This window comes from Heteronotia binoei, chromosome 12 (genome assembly GCF_032191835.1).
Source record: "Heteronotia binoei isolate CCM8104 ecotype False Entrance Well chromosome 12, APGP_CSIRO_Hbin_v1, whole genome shotgun sequence".
Lineage (NCBI taxonomy): Eukaryota > Metazoa > Chordata > Lepidosauria > Squamata > Gekkonidae > Heteronotia > Heteronotia binoei.
The window spans coordinates 53,489,383-53,516,199 of record NC_083234.1 but is presented as its reverse complement, the minus strand read 5'-3'; the positions used below and the strand labels follow the sequence as shown (position 1 = coordinate 53,516,199).

Sequence of the window (26,817 nt, the reverse complement as noted above, 5' to 3'; positions counted from 1 at the left end):
TGTGCAGACTTATTCAGAAGTCAGTTCTACTGTGTTAAATAGAGCTTACTCCTAAGTAAGTGTAGACAGGATTGCAACCTTAGTAAACAAGTCATTTAAATTAATAAACAGGAACTCTTTTGATTAATGTAAGATATTACCCAAATTATTTGGCAAAAATATTTTTTAAAACACTTTGAATTACTATAGGCAAGGAAGATGTTTAGCTTAATAGACACTTACATGTATGTAGACTGATCAAAGCCACCAAGTAATACACCATCTTTCAGTTTGCAAAAATATATTATAAGGATTGTGTACAACACATAATAAACAATACAATAATGATAGAGGCCAGCAGTGCTAGGGCCTTTTAAAGTAACAGAAACCACAAGGGGCCAAAAAACCCCGTCCCCAAATGAATAGATATAAGCTCAAACTTGGAAACAGTCCAACTGAAATTAACAAGGCAGGTGCTCCTGAGCAGTGCAGCTTCAACGCAGCTGCTTTCTTAAAAATTTAAAACGTCTCTCTAGATTTTGATGACATTTCAATTCTTTCTTCAGTTTAAGCCATCTTTGTACATACTGAGATTGTGGCACTATTAAGTTATACTGGTTTTAGACTATTTATTTAATATATTTAACCTATGAATTGTATTTTAACTGTACTATCTTGTTTTTATTGTTATAACATGGTTTATACCATGTCCTGTAAGCCGCCCTGAGCCTGTTTCGGCGGGGAGGGCGGGGTATAAATAAAGAATTTATTATTAGTAGTAGTATTATTATTTAACAGCTCAATCATTTAGGAACCCCGTTCTACATTTTCTAATCACAGCATTAAGCTTCTCATTTCAGTGTGAACATCAGGCTCTTAGTATCCCCATGGATTTATCCTTTCCTCTGCACTCTTCCCTGATGCAGCTATAGTTTGGACCACAGCTTCAGTGCACCAAACGCAATAAATACAAGTCCTGTATTTATAAAATCCATTAACAGGCCTTTTAGAAGAGGCAGAAATGCCACTTTTGTGAAAATGCTTGCGGCAATATAAGCATGCTGTCTGAAAGGAAGCATGTTTTCCCCTCAGAACAGTGGTTTGTTTTTAATTCAGATGTACATTTATATGAATTGTTCATCACCTGATTGATTGACATTTATATGCTAAGCCAAGATTTCTTCAACTAGGCAACAGTCCTAATAATTTTCCCCCTAAAATGCAAATTCCAGATTTGAAATTTTTCAATGAGCCTTGAGAATGAAAAAACCTGTAGACTTTTGCAAAACTCCAAAGGTCTGTGACTATTTACCTTATCTCTGAATTTGACTTTGCAAGGGACAGAGAGAGCCCCCAAAGTAATCTCTTTGGCTTTCCAATGTTTGGTAGAATTACACTTACAAGCAAGTCCAGCTAAGGTAGTTCTTCTCTTGGGTAAGTCAATTTCTCTCTCCTGCTCATGTTTAAATAAGGCTCAGGTACACAGAGAAAAGATGAAAGGGCCCCATCGGACACCCGCTAGCATTAGGCAAATGAGAGAGGAGATAAAGGAGAAAAATGCTTAAAGAAAATTAGATGCCAGAACCTGCAGCTAAGCAGCACAGAGCAGAATTAATTTATTAGCTTATGCAAAAGCCACATCGAGATCTGATGAATAAATTATGGGCTAGCATAAATCTGGGCACATTTTCTGGGGAGACATGATAGATTATTATAGCAAGAATGGAAAGGAGGAGTCAAACACATGAACTCCAAAATACATGCAATACTAGCCAAGACCCAAGAGATATTGCTAACAAAATTACTGCTGCATACAGGTCAGATAAGGATACTGGCCACAATCCTGACAAGTTAGATGGCAAGCATAGCAAAGGCTGTTGATAACCAGCAGGAAAAGCAAGCTCTTCAGCCCGGTGTGTGACCCAGAACAGAAGCCTGTAGATAGGCCTGGGAATATCCCGTGTCCCATCCCAGCCAATTGTTGTGAAGAGGACTGGTTCTTGCAGGTGTCACACCTGAGGTGTGGCTGGTAACCCTTCAGCTCCCTTCCCTGGTCAGAACTGGCCAGGGGGCACAGGCACTCAATCTGCTGGGGTCTTACACCCCAGTCTTGCAAACTTAGCCAGCTTCCCCTCTCCCCATTTGAAATGAACAGAGATCATAACACAAGCTGAGCAGACAAATTTGTTTCAGGCAGGCAGCCATGTTGGTCTGCAGTGGAAGAGCAAGATTCAAGTCCAGCAGCATCTTAAAAACCGATTAGATTTCCAGGTTAAAAGCTTTCGAGAGTCAAAGCAGAGGGAGGGAGCTTGACTGTGGAAAGCTGATGGCCTGGACATCTCATTGGCCTTTGAGGGGCAAGCAGACAAAATGTGGCTGGGGTGGGTTATGGCAGAGAGATCCACTTGTAAACCTTTGCTTAGCCCTGACTCCTAGCATGACCTAGGGGCTAATAATTCTTAGTCCAGCCTACCGCACAGGACTGCTGAGAAGATAAAACCCAGGACAGGGAGAACCTATGTTCCTTCGAGGAAGCGTGACAAACAGAATGCAGGGCCAATTCCATTAAGGATGTGTTTCCTCTCGCTCCCGGGCACAGAGAACAACTTGAAAAGGTAAATGGCGTGGGGAGGGGGAGTGCGCCCCCCCCCCTTTACGGGAGGGAGGGGGGGGAAAACCTGGGACAGAACTCTGCAACTTGCTCACTTCAAGCTTCTCACGGACGGCGGCAAGTCTTCATGGCTCCTAAAATTCACGCAGCCCGATCCATGCGCTCCAATGGGGGTTATTCCTAAAAGCCTGTGAGTCGGTTCTCGCTGTCTAGCACAACCTTAAATGCGTGGTTGCTGCTTTCCGAAAGTCCCACTGAATGCAGTGGGGCTTGTACAGGCCCCGATTCCCTGCCTCGATCACACAAGCCCTTCGCAGGGAAACGCTCCTCCAACACGACGGACACACAAATGGCGTGCGTTCATACAACACTACACTAAATAATGTGTTTTGCAGCTGGATTTTAACTGTATAAGAACAGCAAAAACCCAGCTGCAAAAGGCATTGTTTGGTGTGGGGCGTGTGAGAGGCGGTCCTCCGACAGCCCCAAAGAAGCCGCCACTTGCTGATCCAGGGACTCACCGCTGAATGGAGCTCAGGCCCCGCCCCCCGGCTCCTTCTAAGTGGCTCCGCCAGGCCGCCTCCACTCCGCCCCGACGTCGCGCATCACACGGAGCGGAGAAGGGGGAGGAGCCTGGGGCGCCGCCGTCCTTGGCTGCTCCTGGCCAGCCGCGAGGGAGCCCCTAGCTGAGCAGCGCCGGAGCCTGTTGGCGCTCGGCGAGGGGGGCCGTCGGGGCGGCCGGCGAATTTGCCGGCCGGCGATGCAGTTGCTGCCCGCGCCCCACGGGGAGGCCCGGCCTCTGCCTCCGCCATGCCGGTCAAGCTCAAGAACCGTTACAACCTGGTGGACGACGCGGGCGACTCGCGGGTGCCGCTGCACAACGAGGAAGCCTTCCAGCACGGCATCCACTTCCAGGCCAAGGTGAGTCCGCGCGGGCGCCCCCGACACGCTCCGGCGGCCCTCGACTTTTGCGCGCCGCAGCCCGAGGAGGCGAGCCCGAGCCCCTGCCTGCAGTCGTAAAAGTTAGTCGCCACGGAAAGAGGTGCTGCGAGCGGGTGCTGAGAGCTCCAGGATCCCTAGTCGCTCGGCTCCCGGCTGTGCAGTTCGGTCTTGGGCCGTGTTTACCTTGAAGTCAGTGCCGTTTAGCTGAACTCGACGGGGCTTATTCTCAGAGAAGCCTCCATTTGAGTCAGGCGCTCGCCCGCAGGCGGCTGAGAAGGCAGGAGCCCCACGGAAACACATCCCCCCAGTTGCCAACTCCTGATTGGGAAATTCCAGATTTCGTGGTAGAGCGTGCGGGAGGTGGGGTTGGTTGGGGAAGGGACGAACGACTCAGCAGGATAGAATGACATAGAGTCTATCTGCAGAACAGTCCTCTTCTCCAGGGGCAGCGACTTCTGTAGACCAGTCGTTGTCACCTGCAGATCACTTGTGATTTCTCGAGGTCTCCAGGTGCCACCTGGGGATTGGCAACCCTGCCTCATCACTCTAGCGTCCTGATGAAATTTCCTCCTTGAAGCTTTAGCCTGTTTATCAGGGGAAGGGGGGAAGCGACTCCCCTCCCACACACGTTAAGAAATCAAGCTTGCCAATCAGAGAACACATCTTTCAGGCTGGCTGGTTCCTTGGAATTGGGTGCTTAGAACTGTGCCGTGGGCCCATGGCACAGTGACTGGCTGCCTCAAATTCATTGCCATAGGATGCATCAAGGAAAAAAGGGCAGGTCTTGTCAAAGGCTGCTAAGTCATGCTCAGGGGCAGCCATCTCTCGAGGAACAACCTCTGGCTATCCTACAGGGTTTGGGAGCACCCAAAGAGCACCTGATTGGCTTCTGGCGGAAACAAGATACTAGGCTTGCTGGATATTTGGTCTGAGCCTGTGAGGTTTAGGGAAGTTGTTTCTGTGGAACTTGCAGCTTGTGCCTCTCTGTTTAGATTTTGGGTGCAGCTCTTTCTGCTGGCATGATCAGGACCGTTAAAAAGCCTATGGCTTGAGCCCTCTGGGGCAGAGTTTAAAACTGATGGGGTGGGTGTGCATTTCACCTCTGTGTGGCATTGGGAACTGGCTGTTCCCAGGCCGATTGCTGGGCTTAGCAGTCAAAATTCATTTATCTCAAAATCTGCAATCAGGTTTACAAAGGAGAACCGCAGCCAAGGAACCAAAATCTGTGCCAACGATTTTTTATTGTGTTCTAATGATCTGAAGCCAAGCATAGTTTGAGAGGCAGATGAAGTGGGAAGTAGAAGGACTTTTAAAAGGTCATCATAACGGTTGTATGATTTTGTTCAATATAAACTGGCTTGGCCTTGGGTTTTAGTTTTAATCTCCTGGGTTTTGGAGATGTAAATTAATTGGAAACCTTCCTGCAGGATTAATGAAGGACTAGAAGTAGGGGGGAAATTGCAGTTTACTCTAGGGATTGCTTAGTTTTAGGATCTGATTAGAAGTATATGTGCTTGCTTAATTATAAGAGATGGAAAGATCTCCCCTGGGATGACTGGTTTACTGTGTGGCTGCAGTCACTCCCTGGATCTGAGAACCAAGCTCCTATTGGTGAAAGAATAGGCAAGCTTTCAAGTTAATGCAGAACTCTTCATCAGGCAGAGTGGGAAGGGAGCCAGTTCTTTGCTGCCTTCAGGGGGAAGCATCCATTGAAGCCAGAAATAACTGGTGTGGCTATTTGCATCAAAATAAGCAGGGCTGGAAAATGTGTTGGGTTCCTAAATGCTGGCTTGAAGTTTTTAAGGAACCCCTGTCAAGTATTTGGTCCCAGTCCTGCATAGGGCTGGAAATATTTTAAGATTCCAACAGGCAGTGTTTTTATCTGTTCAAGCAACCAAGGTCAAGTACCAGTGTGGGTTTTCCAATTAGCTTTGAAGCTGTGGTAGATGAAAATGCTAATATCTGACCACCTCCCAGAGGCCTTTTCCACCCAGCAACACTTTCCTATAGAAACCCTGGTGTCACTGCAGCTGCCAAGAGCTTTTTTTAGAAACTGTTAATGGCCATAGCAATGCCATTATATTGATATGCCAGTTGCCAACTTAAAAAAAAAAAAGCCTGCAGAAATCTTCCTGGTAGCATGGGTGTGTGTGTTATAGCTGCTGCAGGGCTGGGCAGAGCAAAAGGCTGCTATTTGAGTGAGCCTGGGAAACTGCAGACTTTCCTGTCTACACAGTAGCCAGCCTGGCTTTGTTATGATCTTTCCCAAAGCTGTAAAGCAAAGCAAGTTTGGGAAAAATTGTGCAAAAGATGAGGGAAACCTAGGTTGTGCATAGAAGCACCACGATGTCATAGGGAAGCAAGAAGAAAAATACTCCTCAGCAGCCTTGAACCTGGGCATATCAGCCATGTGGAAGACTTCTGTGCTGTTCTGAAGCTTGTTTACTTTGTCACACAAGCAGAACTTCACCCATTCAGGGAGTGACTTTTTTATCTGCATTGAATTTCTGCTGCTTTTACTTCACCCCTACCCCTAATCTAAGCAGCTGGGGGGACATTGAATAGAACTGCTTTATGCAAAGGTAGCTTGAAATCTTTTCAGGTTTTCTAGGTGAAGATACAAAATTCATCCTGGCAGAGCAAGGAAGGGAGCTGCATTCCAATAAGGCCTTCTGCCCTCGGCCTCCTGCTTGCCAATCCATCTGTGTGAAGGGAGCCTCCCCCCCCCCCCCAAAAAAAAAAAATGCCGCAGGATATGGAGGAGGGCTACATGAAGACAGGCAGCTCCTTCTGGGAAGGGAAGGGAGAGAAGAGAGGCTTTAAACACTTGAGGTTTTCACTCTGGGTCTCTCCTTGCCAAGGTGCCATAGACAGCAAAGGCCTGCCTCTTTCCCTTTGAAATGGGCACTGCTCTTGAATGGCTGCCAAGCCTTCCTTCCCTGCCACAGCTTCTGTGCTTGCTCAATGAGCCAGTGCCCAGATGCCTGCATGCACTCCCCGTTTAACTTTATGGTGGGGCGAAGAATGTAAAGGGTTGTTTCCTTAGGATTGTCCTTAAGGTGTAATAAAGTGTATATTTAATAACCATGGGCTGTGTGTGCGTGTACGTGCACACTTGAGTTCTTCTGGATCATGTACACTGACTGTCTCATGCAATGGAAAATGAATCTTAAGAGGCTCCTCTCATTGGCTCTTCCCTTTCTCCTGTCTGCAGGACTTTAGACAGCTCCTGAGAGTCATAAATTGCCTTTGAGGGATTTGTTTTCTCATGCTATAAAGAAGCGTGCCAAAGGCATTGATGGTCTTGTCCAAGCAAATTCTTTGGGGGGGGGTGTAAATGACAGGGAATGGGTGCTATCCATCTTGAGTTGCTTGTGAGCTCCCTGCAGTCACTGGACTGGCTGCAGAGCAACAGATTTGGAGCTTTGACCTGGCCTACAAAGGCAGTTGTTATCCTGAAACTATTGAGGCTCCTAGTCCAGTACTGCCTTCTCCAGCTGGGAAGGGGCTCTCTGGGGGCTCCAGCAGATGTCTTTGCCAACTCTGCTCCCTTCTGCATGCAAAGCTGGGCCTTGACTACTAAGGAATCTTCTTTTGGCCAAGAGAGCATCCAGAAGACCTGGAAACTTACATTTTAGCAGATGGAGCAGTGCAAGGAGAATAAGTAGGACAGAGAAACATCTGCTGTTCTCCTGATCAGGGCCTGAGTAAAGGAGACTCAGGATGACCATGAGGTCTTTCCATGGAGGCTGCAGAGCCTCTCAGGGATGTAAAAGCAGAGGACCTTTTCAGTTTACTGCAAATCTTTTCATACACCTGCAAACCTCTCATTCTCCTGTCTCCAGACCGCCCCCCCCCCCCCACATTGTGAAGGTTTATATCTTAACCTCATTGCTAAGCTGCTAAACCTCAGGGGAAAAAAGCAGTTTGTTGATGGCAGGGAAGGAAGTCCCACTTGGAAGGGAATCCCACCCTCTGTCCCAGCTAGTGCTGCTAACTGGAATGAGCTTCTGCTTAGAGTGGTTTGTGGGGTTCCTTCCCACAGGCCTTAATTGGCTTGCCACCAGCCCCCCACCCCCCCCGCTTATCCCTCAAGCCTCAGCTCTGTGTATTTAGATATAGGCAGCTTGCTACAGGCTTCCTCTCCTCCAGTTTAGCCTCACAACAGCCACTCTCGGTTCAGGCAGGTTAGGCTGAGAGGGAGCGACTGGCCCATGGTGACCCAGCAAGCTTTCATGGCATCTGTTGAGACACACCTGAGAAGGGGGGAGGAGCTACAGCAGCAGCACCAACTTGATTTTAACTTTTTTTATTATTCTGGTACTTCCGCTCCATTCGCTAGCCCAGGCAGCTTGCAAAAACTTACCTGTATAAAGTCATCAATAAAATTATGAATGCCTCCTCAGTTAGTCTATTTCTTAGAAATCCTGTATTCCACCTCTTCAAGGCTTTAGATGGCTGCCAGTAAAATACATTTTAAAAATACCGGTACTAGTTGGGTTCAGTTTAAATTAGCACCTTGGTAAACTAAAAAGAGCAAGGCTAGCTGAGAGACTAAGCTGTGAATGTGGAAGGTCCCCAGCTATGGAAATATAAGGTGCTATTGCTGATCTTAAAACTTCCTGCTTAGAGGTGCAACCTAGAAACTCCTCACCCCAGCAACAGTCAAAGAGCAGGGGCTTCACACCTCTCCAAAAGCCCCAAGAACCATCTTGCCATCACTGGGGTGGTTTTGACTACAGATACTTTGAGGTTAGGGGGAGGCCTTGCTCCTAGCCCTGGGGTGGGCCCCTCCCCTTCCACTGCAGAAGCACACAGGACAAGGTCTGGCCTGCAGAAGGTAACCAAATGTTGGAGCTCAACAAGGGGAGATGGTTTCTGAGACTTGTGGGGCCCAGGCTTTGAAAGAGCATCAACCACACAATAGGTTGTCTATTCTACCTCCTTGCATCTGCCAGAAGACCAGCAGCATCAGATCTGCTAAGATCAGCAGCAGTATCTTTTTATTAAGCAGAAAAATTTTGGCCATCTTAAATTAGGAAAATAATCCTACAGTTACTCATCAGGCCAACTATTTGTCATTCATGCCCACTGGTTCAGAGGAAAAAGGAAAGGTCCCCTGTGCAAGCACCAGTCATTTCTGACTCTGAGGTGACGTTTTCACAGCAGACTTTTTACGGGGTGGTTTGCCATGTCCTTCCCCAGTCTTTTAACACTTTCCCCCCAGCAAGCTGGGTACTCATTTTACCAGCCTCGGAAGGATGGAAGGCTGAGTCAACCTTGAGCCGGCGACCTGAATCCAGCTTCTGTCGGAATCGAACTCAGGTCGTGAGCAGAGAGTTCAGACCACAGTACTGCAGTACTGCTGCTTCACCACTCTGTGCCACGGGGCCGCTTCTGGTTCAGAGACTCTAGTGCATATGGAGAACTTCATACAAATTACAGCTTTCCTGTTAATTTTCTGTGCTGGGAAGTTTTTCCATGCATGCCGTTATGCACACGTGCAGTACACTCTCTGGACTGAAGCAAACAGGGTGATGATTACTTGTACATAGTGCTGCATATACATCAGAGCAGAGCTCTGCCACCTTGAAAAATTATGTTTTAACCACTTCTTGAAATTCATGTTCCTTTTCCTCTCTAGTACATCGGAAGCTTGGACGTGCCAAGACCTAACAGCCGTGTGGAGATTGTCGCAGCAATGAGAAGGATCCGGGTGAGTCAGTGCATGTGTGCCCCTCTCCCTTTCTGCTGGCAATGTCTTCTCCTTGTAGGGAGAGATTTGATGTAACGGAAGTCAGGAAGGAAGGCAGTGTTCTGTTGTTCCCGTTTCCATTCTCCCTTCCACATACGCATGCACAAATACTCCTCCAACTTCTTTTTCACAAGTGGCCATTCCACCAGAAGGCTGGCTGGCAAAGCTCCACTTTCTGCCTCTGCTCTCAAGCCATCGATGGGCTTGATTCCCGAACAGAAGTGAGAATTATCCAAGCAGCAGGCGGACTAGCTTGGGATGAATGAAGCCAGCTAAGGAGGCGGGTGCGTGTTCATCAAAGGCCTCTGGCCAGGTGGCCGCATCACCAGCTTCCGGCTCTACAGTCAGTTGGTGTTTTCTTTGGTACCTCTTGCCTGGGGGGAGGCAGGGATGAGACAAAGCTGTTTTTTCCCTATTCAGTTCTTTTATTTATATTTCAGATTTTTTATTCCGTCCTTCCCAAATGGGCTCAGGGCAGATTTCAATAAGCAGAGTCAAAACCTCATTACAATAAGCTACAATAGATTAAAAACATTAAATCAATAAAGTTCAAGGTAACAGCAATTAAGAAAAGAGGCCTATTAAGGCCACGTAAGTGGACTCAGGGGTACATCAGTAAGTTGGGAGCTGGAGCAGGGAGGTCAATTACAGATGGATGCCCGCTGCCTCGCCCAAAGGCCTGATACAATATCATCCTTTGCTAGACATACATAGTCTGGTTGCAGGGGTGGAATTCTAGCAGAAGCTCCTTTGCATATTAGGCCACACACCCCTGATGTAGCAAATCCTCCAAGAGCTTACAAGGCTCTTTTTTGTAAGCTTTTGGAGGATTGGCTACATCAGGGGTGTGTGGCCTAATATGCAAAGGAGCTTCTGCTAGAATTCCATCCTAGTCTGGTGTATGAGCTGGCAGCTTTGTGTGTTTACCAGACCATTGTGGGTTAGTGTAGGATCACAAGAACCTATGAATTGTCTGCGGCCCATATACTTAATTTACGGAAGATCTTAGTGTTGAATCCTGGCATCTCTGGTTAAAGAACTTCCCTTAGAGCCTGGAAACCCATCACCAGCCAGTGGAGACAAAAGAATCCTGTATATGTTTAGGGGTCTTTAGCTCACTGGTAGAGCACATGGAGGAGGTCCTACTAAGTCAATTTCTTGCAATTTCTTAACTGGGAGGGTAAGTAGTCCTGGACTAGAAGGACTCTGCAGAAAGCAGCAGCATCTAGCCCCGGGGTGTTGAACTCATTTGTTATGAGGGCCGGTTCTGACATAAATGAGACCTTGTTGGGCCAGACAATGTCGGGTTGGGCCAGGCCATGAGTGTACCTATTAAGATTAGGTAACAAATATAAATTTTATAAAGAACACAAACACAAATATGTATTTTTTAAAAAACATTAGCACTCATTGGTCTTAAAGATGCTTGCTTTGCATTTCTCCCATGGGATTCAGGGAACTGGACAAAGGAAGCGCTGGCTCTTTCCTTCCTTCCCCAGGGAACTGGGGGGGGAGAGCCTCAGCCAATAGAAGAGCTTGACTCAGTAGCTCTGCTGTGCAATTGAGAGAGCCTGGCAAAGAAAACTATTCCTCCTCCCTTCTTCCCCAAGGGAGGAGCCTCAGCCAATGGAGAAAATAAAGGTTTTGCTCTGTAGCTCCAGTGCAATTGAGCAAGCCTTGCAAAGCAAGCTGTTATGCAGAAGGAAGCAAGATACAGGAAGAAGGAAGCAGATGACAGCCAGTTGCTTGGGGGCCTGATAGAAGCCCTCTGGGGACATGATTCGGCCCCTGAACTGCATGTTTGACACCCCTGATCTAACCTATCATGTGCCCAGCAGACCCTTGCTATTTTTGCAGGTGACAAAAAAACAAACTCTCAGAGTCCCTCTTGGGCTGCATTCAGCTGGGTGAGTCACACAGGCTATGTACCCAACCTGTTTTGGTGTGACAGAAAACATAATTTGCACCTTCTTTGTCTCTCCTGTTGTTTGTGCCTAAGCAGGCTCCCCAGTTGCCCGTTTCTCTGGGCGAGGATGAGGGATTCTCAATTGTACAGCCCTGTTTTCCAGTCTCTTTCAGTACTCACAGGCTTAGCCTGGCAACTGGAAAAGCAAATGGCACCGGAGGGGGGGGGGGGGTCCATGTCTAATTTTGCTTCTCCCCCCACTCCCCTGATGCTTCAGCAGTTGACATCCTATAATCCCATAATCAGCTATGCTGAGTGGCTTTGTGAAGCTGCCGCCTGGTGTTCTGGAGCCTGCTATTTTCTGTCCCTTCCTTTTTTCTTTACAAACAGGCTTTTGAGATTTAAAGAGACCAGACCTTTCCCCTCTTTTTGCAGTTCTCAGCCAAGTGGAACTGAACGTGGTTGTCCTCTGCTTGCAATGGTCAATTGTTGTTAATCAGAGTCCGTTCAGAACACCTGGTAGCAGTGATGGAGGGAAGGGGATACCTCGGGGAAGCTAGGCGTTCACCTGCACTACAAATCGAAGCCAGTTTCAAATGTGGTTAACTGCTCTGTCTCCCAGAGAAGGCATGCTGGGAAGTGTAGTTCTTCAAGAACATTTAAACGATCTCTAAGGTCTCAAGCTCCCCAACAAAATTCCTTCAGAATTTATGGAGAGAAGCAATGTCAAATAAACTGGTTTCAGTATGGTTTGCATGTTCGTTTTCTTCATCAAGTTTGCCAGCTATTCAGATATGGGCCAAAGTGAATGGAGTAAACCAAACTGCACAGCTAAGATTTTTCGGGAGTGGATAGACATTTAAATAAATCATCAGTGGGAAGGTGTTGGGTAATGGCTCTGCCATTGGCAGTGTTCAAAGACAAAGATTGGCAGTGTTCAAAAACTGACACTAAAATCATGTAGCTAATTCATCTGAATGCACAAAGCTGCCTTAAACTGAGTCAGACACTTGGTCTATAACGGATGGTCTTGTCTACTCTAACTGGCTGCAGCTCTCCAGGGTCTCAGACACAAGTCTTTCACATCACTTGCTGCCTGATTCTTTTAAGTGGACCTGCTGGGGATTGAACCTGGGGTGTTTTCATGTAAAGAAGTTGCTGTACAGTTAAGCACAGCCTCTCTAGTTCTTTTGAACTATGTCTTGTCTCTTTTCTCCCCCACCTCCCCCCATTTTTGGAGAAATAAGCAAATTCATAGAGGAAGAAAGGTCTGTTATAAGATAATTCGAACCTCCATTCATAGAGGTAATATACCTCTGAATATACTGGGGACAAAGCAACAGAAGAGGACCATTGCCTTCATAACTCTCCATAAGCATATGACTGATCTTTACTGGAAACAGTATACTGGGCTAGATGAATCTTTACCCAGCCATTTCTTTGCTTAAGCCATGAAGGGCTTGAAGCTGCTTCAAGAATAACAGATTTTTTTAAAATGGCATGAGCCTCTGTAGTCAAGAGCAGATTCTTAAATATATTTATATCCCTAGTTCTCAGTTGAGACTGCCTCTCAGCTGTACATCAGACGTATGAGTGGATCACTAAGATGATGTACATGTGTCTGCATGTACATATCTGCATATGAAGGTTCATTGCAGTGAAGTGTTTGTTTGCAAGGTGAAATTACAAAATGAGTGTGCATAAATCAAAACTGAGCAGAAATGCCTGACCTGAGCCAGTCTAGAGCAGTAAACTATATTCATTCATAAAGATGGGGGCGGGTTTTTCAGGCCACATCCATTGGTTCTTGTTTTCATTAAAGTCAGAATGGGTCGGATTACAGCACATCTCTAACAGGATACAACTGCTCAGTTGGGGGTGAGGAGTTAATTCATCCCAGGATGGATACCACAAACCTGTCATTGCTGAAGCTGGCTGAAAGCAGAATGCCGCTGGGAGCTCAGCTGCTAGTTTGCTTCTGCAGCTTTAAAAGCATCAACATGCAAGACAGCCACCAGGCTAGCTTCACAGCTCTCTTGTTTTCAGCCGCCTGGGACAGCTCCTTGCCAGAAGCCAGAATCCACACCCCAGTTCAGCAAAGCAATTATTTGTAAACTGAATGCTACTATCTGTTAAAGCAGTGCTTTCTTGCATAAACTGGAATACAGTGGGGAGGGGGAGTACCTTTTGCATACACCAATGTCCTCCGTTCCGCACCCCAGCACAAAGGTTGCCGAAATCAGAGTCATCTGGAGGTTGGAATGATGTTGTAAATCCACCTTGTGCCATGCCCATCAATATATTCAGAAGCTGACACAAGTGCATCTAAGCCTGCCTTTCTGTTCTTCACACCAACAGCATGAGAAGAGCTGCAGACCACTTGAAGGGGCATGTGAATTTGGCTACGAGACATGAGAAAGGCACGGCTTTCTTTAGAAACCTAAAAGCAACAGCAGGACCCGTCTATCTCTCTAAGCATGCTGTGAACCTTGCAAGAAAGAGACTTATGGCAGGAAAGATAGTATAGCGGCACAGAAGTGGTGTTGAGAGTGGTGGATTCTCAGTGAAATGTTTTCTTCGAGATCGAGCAGGGGGGTGGGGAGAGTGCACGGCCAAGGAGAGTGGAGTGGAATGTAAATTTCATGGCTGGGAGCAGGGGAGGAGTCATTTGTGCTGTTCAGGGCTTGTCATTATGGGCAAACTAAGATTGGATTTTAATTTTTCCGCCCAATCCTCCTGGATTATTATTAGCTGCTTGCAGTTGCAGACTTTTCATGCAACCTCGTCTGAGCTTCAGTTAATCCTCTACCACTTTCCCAGACTTTGATGATGCTATTTCTGGCTCTTAAATGTTAAATAGAGCTTAATATTAACCCAGCTCTCTGTGGGTTCATCATCATGCCAGTTTCTAGTAAGAGTCTGGGGTTTTTTTAAGTGTAAGGCAGCTTTAGGCACTGTCATTCACCTCCACCATGTTTGCAATGCTGGGGGAGCAAGTATGGGGCTCTTCCTAAGGGGCTACAGTTGATATGGATGCTAAAGGGCTAAGAACATAAGAGTGCTGCTGGATCAGACCAGTGATCCATCTAATTCAACATCCTGTTTCTCACAGTGGCCAACCAGTTGTGGGGGGGTGGAATAAGCAGGGCATAGAGGCCAAGGCTGTTCTCTGAAGATGTCTCCTAGTTCTGGTGTTGAGAGGTTTAATGCCTCTTCCCTTCAGTCACTACAGCTAGTAGCCATTGAAGGATCTAGCCATAAGAACATCCCTTGTAGCAAAGCACAAAATTGGATCTTTGGGCACCTTTCTTGTTGTGGAACAGGTCTATGAACATTTGCACTATGAGAAATTGGTTAGTATTTAAGGGATCATTCTTTTTATCCTGGTATCAAATTGAATGGGCTACTCCTCTGTTTTCCCCTCATTGAAAAGAGGCTGTTGGTATAGTGAGGCGGCAGTAAAGCAAAAACTTCTTTAATTATCCAAAGAGGATGGATAGTAGCAGCTGTCAAGTTCAGGCTGTGAAACTTTTGTCATTTCTGCAGTTATCTTCACAATGATCCTGTGATGTAGGTTAGGCTACATGGTAGTGATTGGCCCAAAGACACCACCTGAGGCTGGGTCTGAACCCAGGTCTCCCCACTTCAAGCCCAGCGCTCCAGCCATGGTGCCCCACCAGTTCTCATTCAGTGCCAAATTAAGATGTGAGAGAAAGACAAGTGAATGAACTGGCCCGTCAGCTAAGTTCTGGCTATGGACTGAGCCTTTCATGAATTGATGAAGCTGAAATTATATATAAATACTACGAAACCTTGACGCAAGTTCCTTTTCAAGGGCTGTACTTAAAATAAAGGGCGAGTGCCAGGAACTGTTTGGAAATCACACGTATTTCTTTGGCCACAAAGCCTCAGTCCACTCATTGCTAAAAGGCTGTATTTTCTTGCCCATGTCCTCAAACTTGGTGAGTTGCTTTCCTGTTGAACATAAGCATGCTGCAGTTGATGCAGGCTTTGAAAAGCAAAGCAAGCTCAGAATGTGAGCCGATAATAAGGAATCGTATTGCCTAAATTGAATTTTTCCATGGTGGAATCTTCAGATTGCAAATGCACTGGGTGAAGGAGGGGGCACCCGCCTCTCCAGACTTCCCCTACAGCATTTTAGACTGGGCACCATTTTCTCTGTCTGCTGATGCCACGGCTGGCCACATGGGGCATCGATTTTGATAGCCTCCATCAATCTCATTTCTGAGAGCAGCTGGCTGGCAGCAGGACTGAGACGCAGGCGTGACTGTGGTGCACTGAAAAGAGCTGCTACATATTAGTGAGAGCCCAGTATCCTTTCAGAACAGACAATAGTTCTGCAGCTAGATTAGGCGGGGTGTTTGATGGGCTGTGATCTTCCCCACTTTCCTGCCAACAGCTTTCTGGGGCCACAGACATTACCAGTCTCACCGTCTTCTTTGGCCCCAGGGCTTGCAATTGGGGTGGGAGGCGGGAGTCATCTGTAAACATCAAGGGCCCCCATTTGCTGACTCAAACTACAGACATTCCTCTGGTGGAAATACCACCAAAGTTTTGCATAACCCAGAGGCCGGGTTGGAAGGGTGTCCAGTCCCACAGGAAACACAGCAAAACAAAACTGCTCTGGGCATCCTCGACGCCAAAAGGTGGGATATAAATATTTAAAGTTAAAATAAAATTTTCTGGAGGTTGGTTACAATGGCAGAGAGAATGGGCCAAGCTGTACTGTCAAGTGGCTGTACTGAGTCCCAGATTTCAGGCATTCCTGAGCTGGAACGCTGGCCACAGGTGGGATGCATGTGAGGCCACAAATGTGTTTGGAGAAGAAGACTGCAGATTTATACCCCACCCTTCTCTCTGAATCAGAAACTCAGAGCGGCTTACAATCTCCTGCATCTTCTCCCCCCACAACAGACACCCTGTGAGGTGGGTGGGGCTGAGAGGGCTCTCACAGCAGCTGTCCTTTCAAGGACAACTTCTGTGAGAGCTATGGCTAACCCAAAGTCTTTCCAGCAGGTGCAAGTGGAGGAGTGGGGAATCAAACCCGGTTTTCCCAGATAAGAGTCCACTCACTTAACCACTACACCAAACTGAGTGTAGTGTTGAGGGTAGAGATGCTGAAGAATGTGCACAGCACAGGTCACAGGATTCACCTCTCAAGAAACTCAGCTTTCACTTTAAAGTTAAAAGGAGTTTTTGACACTTAAAATTGCAGAGAAGATAAAAAAAATGTATAGGCAGTAGCTGGTGAAATCAAGAGAAGCCATCTGGGTGACTGGAAGGGGGCTTCCATTGGTTAAAGGGGTAGAGCTTCCCAATGCTTAGTAAGAGCAGAATAAATCATGCCAGTTTGTGGTTGCAGAAAGCACAATTTGAGTTGGGTTGCTTGGCATCAGCTGTTGCTTATTTTTAGTCCAGAGTTCTGCATGCACAGCCTGCATCCAGGTTATGCCTGAGCAAGGACAAAGAAGCAGCCTGTCTGTTGACTTTTTTTTCCTGCTGGGAGCCTTCGCAGTAGTTTGCAGGCACTCACACGCCTTAATTGCACCGAGATTGCTCCTGTGATGGGGGAGGCAGGACGAGCTAATTCTTCTGCAGGGGAGTGTGCTGTGGAGCCAGCCCTGTCTAAAGTGGTGTGCTCACGTTTCTCCGGAGTAAGGGCATAGCAACTGCAGGCACACATTCACAGGAGCCTGGATTTGCCGCAGGCCATGAGGAGCCCATTGCTGATCTCTCCCAATGACATCTTTTGCTGCAGTGCTGTCAAATGTGTGCCTTGCGATCCTTGTTATCAGCCGTCATGCTAAATAGGTAGGGGGATTGTATTTTATTCCCCCCAAATAGAGAGGGCTTTTTTCCCTTGGGGAATAACAGCAGCAGCAGATCACGGTGATGCAATTGTGTGTCTCAGCCAGAGTCTGCCTTCTGCTGATCAGGCTGAGCTCTATTTTGGATTCTCTGCAGCTCAGTCACTGTTGCCTTATCTCAGGAATAAAGGTGATGGTGGTGAGATGGAGGACAGTCCTGTTTGAAAGTTGCCTCCAAAACAAAAACACTCGGGGTAGAATGTAAATATTTCAAAAGACTGGTGCGGCAGGCAAAAGGATAACTTTCCAAAAAGTTATTTTAGATGTTTATATCCCACTTTTTCTATTCAGTGGGGCCCAAAGCAATTTACAACATTGCTTTCCATTTATCTTTTTTTTTTTTATCCTCGTAGCACCCTGACAGTGGGCTTGGTTAGGCTAAGAGAGTGAGAGTGAGGATGTGAACTGGAGGGTCTCCCAGATCCTATTCTAACCACCATACCCTGCTCGCTGTCCAAAAAAGGTAAACTGGTGATTCGTGCACAGACTTATGAAACTGAGATTGGGAGGAGTGTGCAATAGTCTGCACAGACTTCAGGGGTGCAATAGTTTGATCCTTTTGGCAACAGCAGCTACTTTTTCAGCAGAACTAGGACAGAATGCAAGATAATATGAAATAGCAATTTGGGATTTTTTTTTTAAGTCACACTTCTGTTTTGGTGGCTGCCAGAGAATGACTGTTGTGGTTTCTGGCGGGGGAAAGGGCTGTTAATCCAGAATGTGAACTCTGCTCCTTCTGCCTGAAGTATTGTTGCCAATAAATCAAAAGTGCTCCCTGGCAGGGGACAAGCAAGGTTCTTTTCACATCAGAATTACAGGAACTTAATAGTTGTTAAGGGGTTTCTGATACCTGAGATTAACATAAACAGACGGGCTTTGTAAGAGAGCCAAATGTGCAATTATTTATTTATTTATTTTAAATAACTTTAATAAGCACCAGAACCTAGTAATCTAGCCCCAAGTCTTTAGCCTTCTGAAGCATTGTATGTTTTCTGAATTGTTGCACAGAGAATTCCTGAGAGGCTGCCTGTTGGAATCTGCGGGCTTCTTCAGAACAAACTGAGGGGAGACCCACACTAGAGAGCCCTGGTCTCCCCCCATCCTCCATGTAGAGAGACCAGGGCTCAAATGTACTGCCTGCCAGGGTTGCCAGAAGTCAGATGGCAGAAAAGAGCAACTCTCTACATTAACCAATGAAGGAGGAGGAGTTATACCCCGCCCTTCTCTCTGAATCAGAGTCTCAGAGCAGCTCACCATTGCCTTTATCTTCTCCCCCCACAACAGACACCCTATGAGGAAGGTGGGGCTGAGAAAGCTCTCCCAGAAGTTGCCCTTTAAAGGACAAATCTTGCAAGAGCTATGGCTGACCCAAGGCTATTCCAGCAGCTGCAAGTAGAGGCGTGGGGAATCAAACCTGGTTCTCCCGATAAGAGTCCGCGCACTTAACCACTACACTAAACCGGCTCTCATTAAACAAGAATAGCAAGGACTGTCAGGAAAACAGACAGAAAAGACTATGTTATACTGTGGGCATTTTAAAATGTTCTTTGACAATGTAACCAGGGTTGCCAGTGCTGAGTTGGGAATTATGTGGATATTTGGAGGGTGAAGCCTGGGGAGGGCGGGGTTTGGGGAGGGGAGGGGCCTGAGCAGGATATGATGCCATAGAGTTCACCCTCCAAAGCATCCATTTTCTCCAAGGAAACTGATTATGATTATCTGGAGATCAATTGTAATAGTGGGAGTTCTCCAGGTCCCCTGCCCCCCCCCCCCGAGATTCCAGCCAGCATTACTTGCATGTTGTCAGGCTTATCTTTTCAACCATAAGAGCTAGCAACTTGATTTTTTAAAAAACAGGATTTTACTTTAAAAACCAGCATATTAGACCCATGATCATCTATATTGGACAAGGCCAAAGTTGATACCCAGTTCCCAGTGTCATCAGTATTTGTGGCCGGAGAGCAAAGAGTGGGGAATCAAAACTAGTGATCAGTTTCAACCTGATGTGTAACAGACAGTCCCACTCTCCCCTGCCTGTTACAATGATTGACAGTTCACAAGTCAAGAAAAAAAGTGCTGCAGGGTTATGAGATCAAATTCCATGGATGATTGACAGCAGATGGGTTCATGGATCAGCCCACAAAACATGTAATTGCCAAGCAACGGTGAGCTTTTAATGCCTGGCTCAGAATTGACAAAGCTTGAGTTCTTAAAAGCAGGAATGATTCCCAGACTTGCCATTGTGTATGAATGATGATCTGGGTTAGATGAGGGGTTAAGAAATGGAAGACTTGATCTGGGCTTGCCAACTGCATATGCCCAGCTTCCTTACGACACCTATCAGCATCATAATTATCTTTTCCTGTGTGTATTTGCAGCATAATCCCTGGAGAGGAATGCCTGCGTGTGGCGTGTGGAGCGCCATATTCCCTTGCATCTGCAAATCACCCACCAATCTTTCTTCAGAAATGTCACTAGCTCCAGACTGTTTAATAGTTTGGTTGCCCTTTATCTGCTTTGCAGAAGAAAAAGGGATGAGTTGGAATCAGCAAAAGCTAAAATATTAGCAAATAGCCAAACTGACCTGTTCCAACCTGAGCTAATGGGAAACAGCATCACAAATGAGGATCAGTGTTAAGTTATTGTAAAATAATATATAATAGAACAAAAAGAAGAACAGAACAAAAAATCCTAACTTCATCTGTGCATAGATGGGGACTAAACGGGTGGAGGTTGACCAGAATGCAGGTTGTTGGACTGTGATGGGTAAGTCAATGAAAATGGTGAGGCGGTGGCAGTGGGAAAAGCCAGCCCATTTGAAGGACAGTCTCCTCCCATATTATCCTGTCAGCCAGCTGAGATCCTCCTCTCGAGCTCTGCTCTCTCTGCCCCCAACTGTAGAGGTGAGGTGGGTGGCAAACCAGAGGCAGGGATTTTTTGGTGGTGGCACCACAGCCTTTGGAACACACTCCTCCTTAATGCTTGCCTGGCACCTACTTTCCTTTTCTTTGGGCATCTGGTAAAAACAGTCTCTTTGCCCAGGCTTTTAACTAAGAGATCCCATCTTTTAAAACTATTTTATAGTCTGTTCCTAATCCAAGTAGTGTTTATCAATAGTATTTTAGACTGCTCTGTTTTATGTGATTTTATGCTCTGACTGTTTTTATGGGTATTTCTAATTGACTTAGATTTGTTTTTATTGCCTGCTTGTTTTTGTCTATGCTCTTAGAAGCCTCAGGCAGGTCCAGAGAGGCTCCCTACAAATTTTCTAAATAAATGAACAGGCTCCCACAGCTGAGCTTCTACAGCAAGGTGGTATTGTGGCAGTACTGGGCACAAAACATAACAGCCAGAATGTTGCATCAGTACAGCACAGCAGCTTTGGGAACATGGATGATTGCATAGCAGCTATGCATACCAGGCCACAGTGAAACTACCTGTGGGCAACAAGGGATATGGTGGCAGAAGAAGAGAACTGCAAGATCAGGGCGGGGGGGGGTGCGGTTTGGATCTGCAACAAACCCCTCCCACCTCTCCCTGGCCTCACAAGAGTGGAAGACCCTGGCCACACAGCCCCTCCCACCCAGGTCAGGTTTGTAGGATTCAGATTACAGCAGCAGACTGTCATTGATTTCTGGGGAGCAGTGTCGCAAAAAGTGGGGCTGGCTGCCACCTCAGGCAGGATGAGAGGCAAAGACTTGCCTCAACGGTTATCTGCTGGAAGAGTTAAATAGATACCTTCCATCTTCAGAGGCAATGTGCCTCCAGATACTGGGGATAAACCACAGAGTAAGGCCCTCATAATCTTTCTTTGCTTGCTATGGGAAAAAAGATGCTACCTTCACAAGCTTTGGTCTGATCCAGCAACGCAGCCCTCAGATGCCTGTGCCAAGACAACGTGATCACCACTGAACACCATCTCAAAAGCTGAAATCAGCACTGTTTCTACTGTGCGGTCAAACGCATGAGTGCTTTTCAGCTTAATCAAATAAGAGAGCTCTCTGCCTGATTGAGCTTACAGGCAATAGCTTGACGGTGAACCCAGGAGAGGGTGCGCAGGGAAGCAAGAGAGGACTCTGAACAAATACCAGTTTCTGCTACTCGGACTTTGTTGCCATTTGGAAGTAGTTATAGAATGGGTGTCAAAGGACTTTTTCCCCTGAAAGGGCACTGAATGCCAACTGGTTTGCCCCAGCCATTGTGGTAGATGGTGGTCAGGGTTAAACTTTAATGCAGTGTAGCAAGGACTTTATTAAGAGAGCATTCCCAGTACTTGGGTTCTGATGAATAAAACATGATTGGAGAAGGCTCTCTCAACATAATCCTATTAGGAAATCAAGCAGCTTTCTCCTCATTTGAGTCTACCAAACTTGCACACTCTTGGTGATCAGCCATAATCAAGTTCAGACTGTATTGCTGACTCTAAGGGTGCTTTCATACGTGCTGAAAAATACACTATCCCTTGACTTTCCATGCACTTTAGTAATCATTTGCAAGTGGGAGTTGCTGTTTTGCACGATGAAATCCAATTGCAAAGTGCTTTGAAAGTAGATTGAACATGCATGATTCAGCATGTGCAGAAGTGCCCTAAGACACTTTTGTCTAAGTGTTTCACCTGCAGATGTAACCAAGATGGAAACAGCTCTCACTGCAATTATCTTTCAGTGGACTTGGTAAAATGCAAAGTGCTGTTTTATTTCAGCAGCAATGTTCCTGGCAGGGAGCTCTAATTTTAACAAGGTCTTTGAACTGGGGTGTGGTAGTGTGAATGCCTTGCTGTGTTTCATGTCCTAAAATGTTCTGCCTCTGCAGACAGACAATATATCCTCCAAGCTGTCTGCCCAATCACATGGGTTGGGTCCTGGGGATCTACTCAGCTAATGGTGGCAGAAGGGTCCTTGCACCAGAGGAAAGTGCTGCAATTACAGAAATGCATTTGGCAGACAAAGACCCAACACATTTCCTTATGATGACATGGGAGAATATTCTAAGAAAACATGGCAGGCATCCATACCTGTTAGACAGGTCCAGTTTTCTGGCTCCATCTGACTTGGTTCATTTGGAGCCAAGCTTTTTTCTGTAGTGTTTCTGTTCTTGACTTGTGGCACATTGTGGAATGGATTTAATAGTTTGAACTAGGAGTAAGGAGATGGGATGATCAAGATGATCCTGGCTTGGAGTGAAGGGTAGGTCTGGGTGACTTTTTAGCATATACTGTTGTTACCATGAAATGTAAAGACATGGCCTTTGTTCTGCTCTCTGTAGCAGCAGGTACTTATTTAGTGGGCGCTGATGGCTAAAATATGCTCTTTTAAATGGAGCAGTGGTGACTACTGGCTAGTGAAGTATACTTTACCTTGTTCCTGTAGTCAGAGACGGAAGTGAGCCTTTGCAGTATATTGGCCTCCAAGTGCATGCTGATTGTTTTGGGGAAAACTGCTTCTGCTTTTAAGACCAGCAGTATCTCTCAGAACATTTGAAGAGCGCCCCCCCCTTCCCCGATCACACTGAAGGCCCATCTCATCCATCATCCAGAGAGCCAGTTTAGTATAGTGATTAAGAATAGTAGACTCTAATCTGGGAGAGCCAAGTTTGATTCCTCACTCCTCCACGTGCAGCTGCTGGTGTGACCTTAGGTCATTCACCACTCAGAGCTCTCTCAGCCCCACCGATCTCACAGGGTGTCTGTTGTGGGGAGAGGAAGAGAAGGAGATTGTAACCTGCTCTGAGTCTCGGTGTGTAGGATGAGGTATAGCTGCAACTCTTCTTCTGTCCTCCACAGTGCCTAGGCACATGCTTCTGGGATAGGCACACGCATAAAAGACAGCACTCTTTCTGTCCCCCAGCAAATAGCATTCTGTAGCAACACTGCCCCTGAACATGGCTAATAGCTGCCAATAGAACCACTGGGACCTTGAAGCTGCCAACTCTCAGTATTTATATTTCTAAATATACATGTGAAGAGCCAGTTTGGTGTAATGGTTAAGTGCCCAGATTCTTACCTGGGAGAATCAGGTTTGATTCCCCACAGCTCCACATGCAACTGCTGGAGTGAACTTGGGTCAGTCATAACTCTCTCAGAGCAGTTCTCTCGAGCAGTTTTTGGAGAGCTCTCAGCCCCACCTACCTCACCAGATGTCTGTTGTGGGGAGGGGGAGAGAAAGGAGATTGTAAACTGCTCTTGAGATTCTTCGGGTAGTAAAGGGAGAGGTATAAATCCAATCTCTTCTTTTTCTAAAGAAAGATATTACAAAAAAAACCCCCACTATAATTCTCAAAGACTGCAGGAAAGTAGGCCTGGAAAAGGGGGTATGTGAAACTGGAAAGAAGTTTACCTGCCTTCCTCTCCAAAAGCCTGGAGTCACGGTCAGAGAAGCCCACCTCTTCTCATGTCCAAATCAGCCTCCTTACATCAGGATCTCTTCTTCCTGCCAGTCCTGGCACAGTGGCAGGCAGTTCTTTGGATCACCAGTACATGGGAACTCTGCCTGCCCCACCGCAGGTCTTGGCAAGCTCCTGGCTCTTACATTTCACGACTCACCGCCTCTGTTCAGCTGTCAGCCTTGAAGGATTCTGGATTTTGGCTTTGAAGGGCAGTGCTGCTAACTTCAAAGGAAAGGAGGAGAGGGCTTGCAGGATGAGGCCAAATTTAGGAGAAAGCAAGGTCACTTGGAAAGATGGAATCAAGGAGGGGGAGAGGGACATAAAATTCCCCCAACCAGCTCACTTACAGCATAGCCTACAAAACACCTACTTTCCCAAAACTGTTTACTTTGAAATACTTCTCTTTTGTAGGGTTCATCAGATACTTCATTGTAGGCTAAGCTCTTTGCTTGGCCCCTCTGCTAAACAGACCAAAAAAACCCTCCTCCAACTATATCCCTGTCATCGATTCAAGGAGGATGGAGAAGGCTTGACTTTGATAAGGATGCCTTCCCCAGAAGTTTCTGCCCAGGACAAAAGCTCTTTGCAACTTGCTACAGAGCAAAATGATCACACACAGGGGAATGCAGGCGATTGGGGTAGGGGGATATCGCACAAGCATGACCGTACACGTGGCAGAGATGGCCTGAATAGTGTACCATGCCCAGAAGGTCCTGATGCAGATCTGAGAAGAGGTCCACACTGTCTTCCTGTTTCAGGAGTAATGAGCGATCACTGCTTCCAAAAGCAAAAGCAGCAACTATTGCCATTCCTTGAGCAGCAGCCCTTTTCCCACCATGGCAGCTTCCAGCAGTGAACTTGCCAGGAACTGCAAGTCTGGGCCAGGTGGCTTGAAAAATAACCTCCCTGGAAGTTGAAAGTTAATTAAGTCACCAGCTGTGCTTACCAAATTTGTGTTCTTTGGTATACTAGTACGGTTACCAACTGGTCTGGAGGACAATGGCATGTCCTTTTAATAGAGCCTTAATTTATTATAAGCTGCCTTGAGCCAAGAGGAAATGTGGGATACAAAATTAATATATAATATGTAGAAATAAGTCAATGAAGTTTCTCATGGCATGGAAGTAAAATCACCTGGTAAATAATATTCCACAACTCCTCTATTAAAGGGATAAGACATTTTTTTCTAGAGCAGCCGGCAGCTGTATATACAAGTGGATACTGGACGGCCTGGGGAGAGAGGGAAGAAGAGACAAGAAAGAAGCCATCATTCAGAGAGAGCCCTTGCTTTAGACATAGGAAGTTCCAGGTTCAGTCCTTGATATCTTCTGTTAGAAGACCCCGTCCAAAAGCTTGGAGAGCTGCAAAAGAGACAACAAAGGGCTAGATGGATCATGTGCCTCACTTGTTGCCAGACAGCTTCATTTCATATGCCAAGAGGTGACTTGAATACTCCAGACTTGGTTTAATGTAGGCTAAAATTGGTGCATGCACAGCTTTGAAAGTGGTTTTTTTTTAAAAAAAATTTTACTCTCTGGGCCAGCAAAAGACTGACTCTATAGGTACAAGATATAAAAATAAGAGAATACAAAACCCTTACAATAAGTATAGTGAAACGTTGCTGTATCAAAGAATCGCACATTGCAACAACTAGTGACTGACTCCTACTAGGCCTGGAGGATATTCAGAGAGGTGGCTGAATGGAGCCTGCCCCTGTCCTCTGCCCCTGTTCTCCCAACTGGATATTCCAAGGAGGTCTCCCATCCAAGTACTAACCACAGTCAACCCCGCTTAGCTTTTGAGATGTGACGAGACTGGGTTTGCCTGGGCTATCCAGGTTAGGGCCCAAAGGAGCATTCTAGGAAATTGTATACATGCTGATTTATCCCACTAAATTCCTGTGCCTCAAGAGTGAATTTTTCTGTTCCCAACTGGTAATGAAACCAACAATCTTCCTGTTTTGTTACCGACATTTGGTCTTCAAAGGTAGACTGCCTTAAACATGGAACTTCCATTTGTTGTGATAAGAGTGGCTGGCAAGTCTTCTCTGAGAGTTTGTCCAGGTTGGGTTTTTTAAAAAAGCTGCCTAAACTGGTGGCCATCAACAGGATATGAATTAGGTATTTATAACCCAGTTGTCTCCCCAGTGGAAATCTCATTCTCCTCGCCTCCCATTTATCCTCATAACAACCCTGTGAGGTAGCTTAGGCTGAGAGAGAGTGACAGCCCCAGGGTCACCAGCAAGCTTCCATTTCAGAGTGGGGATGTGAACCTGGATTTCCTCAATCCTAGTCCAGTGTTCTAACTGCTACCCCAGGCTTTGTGTTGGCAAGTGACAAAAGCAACCCTTGGCAAGTTATGGGACAGATCAGCATAATCCCAGGGCATAGGGGCCACCACCAATCCTCTTATCCAGTGCCTGCCTCTGTTCCTGCATGGGGTGTATGTGGCTGAGAGAGGTCTATTAAAAACAAACATGGGCAGAAGCAAAACTATTTGACATCTGCCTTTATTTTCTCCCCCAGTCTCTCTTCTCCAAGCTGTCTTCAGGCTGGTCTGTTTCCTCTGTTCCCCCTCCCTCTTTCTGGCTGCTGCCCATTTTATTAGCGCAGGAGTTTTTGCAGAAGTTGTGTGGGATCACTTTAAACTTGGAAATCTGTACAGACCAAATCACTTCTTTGCAATAAAACAGCAGGGAGAGGGAGATGCATTAATTAACATCCTGGAAGCCTGGCGCCCACTTTCCTGCTTAAGCCCTGGAGGACAGCAACGTTATGGATTCTTCCCCATATCCTCAGCATCTCAGCAGAAAGTCCCCGGGGTTGAATCTTGCTCATTAAGCAATCTTTCCCTGGCTGCTACCACAACTGCTTCCTGCCCTGCACTTAGCATCTCCTCTGAGGCAGCTTCTATTGTTTTCTACTACCAGCCCCCCCCCCTTCCCCTGAAAGTATTCCAGAACTGGGGAAAGTGCAGAAAGGAGTAGCTGCAGTTATCAAAGGGATTTCCCTTGCATGGAAAGGCTTAAAATGTGTTTGGGTCTTTTTTGGGGGGGGCGGGGGCTTTCACCTCTAATACTGGAACTTGGAATCACCCAGGAAAATTGATTGGCAGCAGGTTCAGGAGTAACAAAAGAAAGTAATGCTTTAGAAAATGCATTCATTGACTTCTGGAATCTGCTGACAAAAAGGTAAGGCCACTTAGCTTGGATGGGTTTTTAGAAAGGTTTAGACCAGGGATGGCCAAACTTGCTTAACGTAAGACCCACACAGACTAAATATCAGATGTTTGAGAGCCGCAAGGAAGGAAGGAAAGCAGATGGATTGGGGAGAGGGAGGGAGAGGTGGAAAGA

General features: G+C 46.4%; 1 protein-coding gene across 2 annotated transcripts in view; it reads left to right on the top strand.

Moving 5' to 3' along the window:
* The first annotated feature begins 3,229 nt into the window (after positions 1-3,229).
* Positions 3,230-26,817, top strand: part of LOC132580413 (carboxyl-terminal PDZ ligand of neuronal nitric oxide synthase protein-like) — a 41,229-nt gene continuing 17,641 nt past the window's right edge. The window contains exons 1-2 of one of the 2 annotated variants that reach the window (XM_060251200.1): positions 3,230-3,511; positions 9,177-9,248. In XM_060251200.1, coding sequence (XP_060107183.1) covers positions 3,401-3,511; positions 9,177-9,248 — 183 coding nt within the window. In that variant the 5' untranslated portion in view covers positions 3,230-3,400. The remainder of the gene's footprint in view (positions 3,512-9,176; positions 9,249-26,817) is intronic. The other variant, XM_060251201.1, reaches the window with a different exon arrangement.